We start from the raw sequence: 7377 nt of genomic DNA, 5'->3' as shown, positions 1-7377 counted from the left end.
TCCGTGGCTGCCTGGCAGGTGGGTGGGCGGCGTAAGACCCGGCTTCGCGTCTGCTGCGCCGGTCCCGTCCCGGGGCTGCGCCGCTGGGGGGCGTGGCCGGAAGCCCGGGCGGGCAAAGGCGTGAGGGCTGAGCGCCGAGCTGCCGATGGGGAGGGTCGGTCCCGGCGCGCGCAGGCGCAGACGTGAGGCGCGAGCGCCGAGTAGCTGATCGAGCGCGCCCCGCCCCCGGCGCCATCTCCCGGACCGCGAGCCGTCCAGGTACCCGGGGCCGGTGGGTGGGGAAGGGGCCGAGTGGGGAGAGGCGATCCCGGGCCTGGCACCCTCGGGGCGCGCCTGGGCCCCGGCACAGCCTCGGCTGAGTGCCGCAAAAGTCATGGGCATGTTTTAGAAACGCTTTTCTTGCTCATTGTTCACTCTGCGAGGTTGCTTTGCACATTCGCTCGTGGCTGCAGAACGTCCGCTTTTGCAGTTGGGCAGAAGCCCCTGCGTGGTTGGGGCGGTTGGCTCCTCGGCCCTCTCCTACCTGGCGGCTCCGTGACGGCTGCCGAGCAGCCTCGGTCCCCACCCCGCGGCTCGCAATGGCCTCGACCCTCGGAGAGCTTGACCCAGACGTTCCCTTCCCACATGAGCGGCGCTGCTCTTTCCCGGCTCTTCGGCGCGGGCCGCCTTCCCTCCCTTCTGCTCTTCTCCCATCCCCGGTAGCACCGTCCGCTCCCGCAGTTAGCCGGCTCAGCGCTGCCCTCCCGGGCCTCTCCGCCGAGAGCTGCCTGCGCCTGCCCGCCAGGCCCGCTCCCCTCCCTTCTCCCTTCTCCGTCCGAGTTTACCTTACTCTCCCGCCCGCTGGGCCAGAAACAGGCTGTCGTTCGTAACTCCTTTATTTTAATCCTACCTCAGATCCCTCGGCGGATCTGACGGTTCCACTTACAAAGAGAAGTCTGGAGCTGGCCCAGCTTCCGCACTAGGCAGGACCCTCCCACGGGCTCCGCTTCCATTCTTTCCCCCAGCTCGCTGCCCACCTAGAGGCACCTCTCCGTCTTCATGCCCTAGGACCCCCTCGCTCGAGAAGCTCCACCCTCAGCTTGTTTGTTCCTCCAAGTTCATGCCGACTTAAAGGCGAGCTGTTGAGTTGTTGTTCCTGTGCCCCGAACTCTCTTCCCCGGCCATCAAACAGCTGCCTGCCTCCCTCATCAGCTCCCTCAACCTCCAGCTTGGACCGCACCCCAAGGCAGCCCCCACCCCGCTGTCCTTAGTGTCCACAGTACCTCAGTTTTTCCTGGCAGCCCCCATAGCACCCTGTGTGTTCACCACTGTTGAGCTTGGGAGAGCTCTTCGTGGCGCCCTGGGTCTCCAGGACCTGGTGCTTAGGGGCTGTCTTTTTTGTTGTTTTTTGTTTGTTTGTTTGTTTGTTTGTTTTGAGACAGGGTCTTGCTTTGTCTCCCAGGCTGGAATGCAGTGGCTCAGTCTTGGCTCATTGAAACCTTCACCTCCTGGGTTCAAGCGATTCTCCAGCCTCAGCCTCCTGAGTAGCTGGGATTACAGGTGTGTGACACCACGCCCAGCTAATTTTGTATTTTTAGTAGAGACGGTGTTTCACCATGTTGGCCAGGCTGGTCTCGAACTCCTGACCTCAGGTGATCCGCTTGTCTTGGCCTCCCAAAGTGCTGGGATTACAGGTGTGAGCCACCACACCTGGCTTAGGGGCCATCTTTGAGTCGGCCCTGGCTCTGCTCCCCAGGTCTCAGTGCTGTGGCCACCACAGAGCCTAGAGGATGTTTCACGGGATCCCAGCCACTCCGGGCATAGGAGGTGAGTGTGGCCGGAAGGGCACAGGCTTTCAGCCCCTGCTGCAGGGGCTGATGGGCAGTATTGGGTATTAGGCATCAGGGATGGGGAGGCATCTGACCCTGCTCTCATACAGCCTTGGGGGTGGCCAGGGGCTGATGCAGTTTATCACAGGAGCACTGAGGGCCCAGAAACCTTCTCCAGGCAGAACTGGCTTGGTCCTGCTGGGCAGACATGATGAGCTTCAGTGTGGCCAGAACCGTGGGGGTCCTGGGCACCCTGTGTCACCAAACCCAGGGGAGAGGCCGTGTGTGATGAGCCTTGTTGGCACTGCATCATGAGTCACGAGCAGGACGTGGCCACTGCGCAGGTGACTCGGCCAGGGAGCCGCAGTGGAGCTGGGGAGCTGGGCCTGTCATGCGGCCCCCGGCTTCTTAGAGGCGTTATCCTCAGGTCCCCCCACACACTGATGGGGTGAGGTTGGAACCCCTGTGTTCCAGCTCCCTCTGGGTTCTTTGGGACCCAGCCTGGGAGGCCTCAGGGAGGAACTGAAATAGAGGCTGGGACTGGAGCCTACCCTTGGGTTCCCTTTGGGGCCAGCCTGCCAGCTCTCTGCCTTCTCTTGCAGCCCCTGGGAACAAGCCAGAGCTGTATGAGGTGAGTGGTGGGTGCATACCCGGCCAGCATTGGCCAACAGCAAACACCTGTGTGGCCTTGCCAGGGCTCTGCAGCCCCTGCTGGCACCAGCCCACAGAGCCTGCTCTCTCCGGCAGGAAGTGAAGTTGTACAAGAACGCCCGGGAGCGGGAGAAGTAAGTCTAGCCACCCAGGCTGCCCCAACACACCCGTGCGCATCTGGCTGCCCTGGGGCAGCCTCCCCCAGACCCATCCCACACTGAGAGGTGGGAGGATAGAGGGTCAGGCTGGGGAACCGTTCCTGAGGCACTCCAGGATGGAGCGAGAGGTGGGCAGAGCTCCCACAGTGGCACCTCCGGGCAGGGGATAGTGCTCTGGGCTTGGCACCCCGGGGCCCGATAGACAGGTGTGTCCTCAGGTACGACAACATGGCAGAGCTGTTCGCGGTGGTGAAAACAATGCAAGCCCTGGAGAAAGCCTACATCAAGGACTGCGTCTCCCCCAGCGAGTAAGAGCCCACGTCCTTGGAGGCCTGCTCCTGCCCTGCCAGGCGTGGGTGCTCCGTAGACAGCAAGAACAGGCGTCTGTCAGGCTGTGAGGTGCCCACCCATGTGGGGCCCACCCAGCGTGAGGAGGATGCCCCTGGGTCTCAGCCAGGGAAGTCCTGGGGGGTGGGGAGGGAGGCGGGCAGAGGGGCAGCCCCTGGGGTGTCATCCGGCCCACTCCCCCACCCTTATCCCCCAGCACAGCCAACCTTAAAAGACGGTCGGGAGGCTTGGGGATGTCTCAGGATGTTTTGGGGGGCTTTGTGCAATTAAGTGACAAGACCCTCACAGGCCGCCACACAGGACCATGAGCTATGGATGGGGCCATCATAACAGATGGCTGGTTGCTGTCGTTCAGAGGGTGGGCAGGGGTGGGGAGCTGGGGCTTCCACCTGGAGGTGAGCTACAAGCCCCACTATGTGCTCAGGGCCTCGCCCCCCAAAGCTGCTAGCAGTCCCTCCTCCTTGCTCGGCCTGCCTTTGCCTGTTGCCCGGCCCTCTCTGGAAGCTGCTCTGCCTCTGGACCAGCTGAGGGGGCAGGATGAGCTGGGCGACGCTGGTCCCATGCTTGGGCCGCAGCTGACCTCTCCCTAGGTACACGGCAGCCTGCTCCCGGCTCCTGGTGCAGTACAAAGCTGCCTTCAGGCAGGTTCAGGGCTCAGAAATCAGCACTATTGACGAGTTCTGCCGCAAGTTTCGCGTGAGTGCCTGGTCCTTCCACCCCCATGGGATGGGGACTGTCGGGCATGGGTATGGGGTGCCGGAGGGCTCTGGCCACCTGGGGCTTACTGTCCTGAGAGCCCCAGCACCCATGTCAGCCCCCCACAGCTGGATTGTCCACTGGCCATGGAGCGGATCAAGGAGGACCGACCCATCACCATCAAGGACGACAAGGGCAACCTCAACCGCTGCATTGCCGACGTAGTCTCGGTGCGCCCCAGCCCCCAGGGCTCACAGGGTTAGGAGGGCCGGGGCCGCCCGCTGCAGCTGGGCACAAGGGTAGAGTCCTGGACCACCAGAGCTGGGTAGCACTCTGAGTTGTTGGGCGGAAGGGGACCCTTTTAACTAGGGATGAGGGATTGGCAGCCTACAGGGAGGCCCCCCAGGCCACCTGGACTCCTGTTGGGGGGATGAGCACAGTGCGTTCTGGTGGGGTCCTGGCCTCGGGAGATAGTGTGTGGGCCCACCCTCCAGTTCCCATGCAGCTGTCTGGGCAGCCAGGACCTCGTTCACTCAGGAGGCCCGCAGGGTTTGGGAGCAGAGTACATTGAGGAGGCCTAGTGACAGCTGTGGCTGGGAAGGGGTTGGGGCCTGTGAGCTGTTGGGCCACCCCCACCCCTGAACATGCAAGCCTCATGTGCACACCTGCCCCCAGCTCTTCATCACGGTCATGGACAAGCTGCGCCTGGAGATTCGCGCCATGGATGAGGTGAGGGCATTGGGCTGGCAGGGGGCCTAGGCAGGAGGGGATGGAGCCAATGTTGGGGTCCCAGCCGCTGTGTGTCCCAGATCCAGCCCGACCTGCGAGAGCTGATGGAGACCATGCACCGAATGAGCCACCTCCCGCCCGACTTCGAGGGTCGCCAGACGGTCAGCCAGTGGTGGGTGTCCCTCCCCGCCAGGCAGAGCCCCCGAGGTGCCCCTGAGACCCTCCCCGCCAGGCAGGGCCCCCGCGGTGCCCCTGAGGCTCTGCCCACCCCACATGCCCCGTGCTGCACTCCCAGGCTGCAGACCCTGAGCGGCATGTCGGCATCAGACGAGCTGGACGACTCACAGGTGCGTCAGATGCTGTTCGACCTGGAGTCAGCCTACAACGCCTTCAACCGCTTCCTGCATGCCTGAGCCCGTGGCGCCAGCCCCTGCACGGAAGGGCAGAGTCTGAGGCGATGACTCCTGGTCCCCTATCCGCCACACAGGCCCTGGTCATCCACACAACTCACTGTCTGCAGCTGCCCATCTTGTGTCTGTCTTTGGTGTCAGGACTTTGGGGGCCGGGCCCCTCCCCACAATAAAGATACTCCTGTGACCCTCCTGCCTGGGCGGCTCCCCCAGGCCTGCCTGTGTGTTCTCTCCACCCTCCGGGGACTCTGAGCACACATCCCCGCTCGCCGGGCCTGCCCTGTGTGTGTGGTGGCCCGGCCCTGGCTCTGTCCCTGCCACTGCGTCCCTCATGGCCTGCGTCACTCGGTGACAGCTGCTTCCCTGGTGGGCTCTGCCTGGGCATGCAGTGCGAGGCAGAGCTGCTTCCACAGCCCCGAGGCCTGGGAAACAGGTCCACCACCTGGCCAGGCGTGGCTCAACTCTGGCCACAGGGGAGGCTGAGGCTGCCTGCCATCCCTCCCCACTCCTCACTGAAGCCCAGGGCAGCACCAGGTCTTCTGAGTGCAGTCAGGTCCCAGCGCACCCGGCCAGGCTGGGCTCAGAGGCGGTGCGCTTCATGCTGTCAGCTGCTCCACACCCACCTCTTGTCTCTAGTGACTGCACCCTGGCCGGGACTCCTGACTTACTGCAGCTCCAGCCAGTGACTCATCGGGTGGGAGTTTGTCAAGCCCACCACCAGGGCCTCTCCCCAAGTGCCTCAGCAGAGCCCGAGTCAAGGCCGGGCCTGGTGGGGAGGCAGTGGGTGGTGGACACCGTCCGTTCACAGCATGTGCTGTACGCCAGCCGCTGCCCCCAGGGAAAGCAGCAGACCACACACCACACTTGGGGAGGCAGTGGGTGGTGGACACCGTCCGTTCACAGCGTGTGCTGTACACCAGCCGCTGCCCCCAGCAAAAGCAGCACACACCACACTTCTGGGTTCCAAGAGCCACGTTTCACATCTTAGCAACTCTGCTGTCAGGACAAGGGACGTGCCAGGGTGTCACTGTAGCGTTTTTCTTTCTTAGCGGCTGAGAACACCAGGATCTCTTGCCATCTGTGGCATGTAGAGCCGATGGAATGAGGTGTGTAGAGAAAGGAAGATGGTGAAAATCGAGTCGTGTGGTATTCCGCGGGGGCTTGGGACGTCGAGCAGGAGGGCATGGAGGAGGCAGGTGGGCTCTGCATGGGCTGTGTGGGGGCTGCCTCTCAGACGGCCAAGGGGGGCCATCAAGCAGGATGACAACTTCAGTGGCTGGAGAGGGAGGCTGAATCCCACCAAGAAGCCAGAGGACTGGCCAAGGGCACTGCTCTGGGAAGTGGGAAGAGACTGACCAAGGAGTCAGAGAAGAGCCCCCAGGACAGCAGGATCCAGGGCACCCGGAGGGAGCTGAGGAAGGGTACTGTCGAGTCGGGCCGTGGGGCCTCAGTGTCCTTGACAGGCACACGTGGGTGCAGGGTGCTTCGAGGGAGGACCAGCACCCAGAAACGTGTGTGGCAAGCCGAGCAGATGGCCTGGGTCATTTTGATCTTTTTTTTTTTGAGGAGTCACTTTCTGTTGCCCAGGCTGGAGTGCAGTGGCACCATCTCGGCTAACTGCAACCTCCACCTCCCGGGTTCAAGCAATTCTCCTGCCTCAGCCTCCTGAGTAGCTGGGATTACAGGGGTGTGCCACCATGCCCGGCTAATTGTGTACTTTCAGTAAAGACAGTTTCTCCATGTTGGTCAGGCTGGTCTCCAACTCCTGGCCTCAGGTGATCGCCTGTCTCACCTCTGAAAGTGCTGGGATTACAGGCACAAGCCACCACACCCAGCCTGCAATTTTTTTATTTTACTTTTTATTTTTCTTTATTTTTATTTTTTTTGAGACAGAGTCTTACTCTGTCACCCAGGCTAGAATGCAATGGCATGATCTCGGCTCACTGCAACCTCCGCCTCCCAGGTTAAAGAAATTCTCGGGGCCGGGCGCGGTGGCTCAAGCCTGTAATCCCAGCACTTTGGGAGGCCGAGACGGGCGGATCACGAGGTCAGGAGATCGAGACCATCCTGGGTAACACAGTGAAACCCCGTCTCTACTAAAAATACAAAAACTTAGCCGGGCAACGTGGCAGGCGCCTGTAGTCCCAGCTACTCTGGAGGCTGAGGCAGGAGAATGGCGTGAACCCGGGAGGCGGAGCTTGCAGTGAGCTGAGATCCAGCCACTGCACTCCAGCCTGGGTGACAGAGCGAGACTCCATCTCAAAAAAAAAAAAAAAAAAAAAAAGAAATTCTCGGCCGGGCGCGGTGGCTCAAGCCTGTAATCCCAGCACTTTGGGAGGCCGAGACGGGCGGATCACAAGGTCAGGAGATGGAGACCATCCTGGCTAACATGGTGAAACCCCGTCTCTACTAAAAATACAAAAAACTAGCCGGGCGAGGCGGCGGGCGCCTGTAATCCCAGCTACTCCGGAGGCTGAGGCAGGAGAATGGCGTGAACCCGGGAGGCGGAGCTTGCAGTAAGCTGAGATCCGGCCACTGCACTCCAGCCTGGGCGACAGAGCGAGACTCCGTCTCAAA

The 7377-nt window shown here is 62.0% G+C and overlaps 1 protein-coding gene and 1 long non-coding RNA gene across 18 annotated transcripts in view; one reads left to right on the top strand and one right to left on the bottom strand.

Annotated features, from left to right (window-relative positions):
- The window catches only part of LOC114680370 (uncharacterized), a 193357-nt gene that overhangs the window by 166717 nt on the left and 19263 nt on the right, over positions 1 to 7377 (bottom strand). The window lies entirely within an intron of this gene.
- On the top strand, positions 207 to 4987 carry VPS28 (VPS28 subunit of ESCRT-I). 17 transcript variants are annotated; one of them, XM_077942433.1, is made up of 11 exons: positions 207 to 258; positions 1442 to 1539; positions 1736 to 1806; positions 2411 to 2439; positions 2556 to 2593; positions 2836 to 2925; positions 3556 to 3661; positions 3790 to 3891; positions 4337 to 4390; positions 4471 to 4562; positions 4686 to 4987. In XM_077942433.1, exons 3-11 carry the CDS (start codon positions 1770 to 1772, stop codon positions 4801 to 4803), a joined length of 666 nt encoding a protein of 221 aa, XP_077798559.1. In that variant the 5' UTR covers positions 207 to 258; positions 1442 to 1539; positions 1736 to 1769; the 3' UTR covers positions 4804 to 4987.

Source organism: Macaca mulatta, chromosome 8 (assembly GCF_049350105.2).
Source record: "Macaca mulatta isolate MMU2019108-1 chromosome 8, T2T-MMU8v2.0, whole genome shotgun sequence".
In the NCBI taxonomy this organism is placed as follows: Eukaryota; Metazoa; Chordata; class Mammalia; order Primates; family Cercopithecidae; genus Macaca; species Macaca mulatta.
Note: the sequence above shows the minus strand (reverse complement) of the source record. Positions and strands in the feature narration are given on the sequence as shown.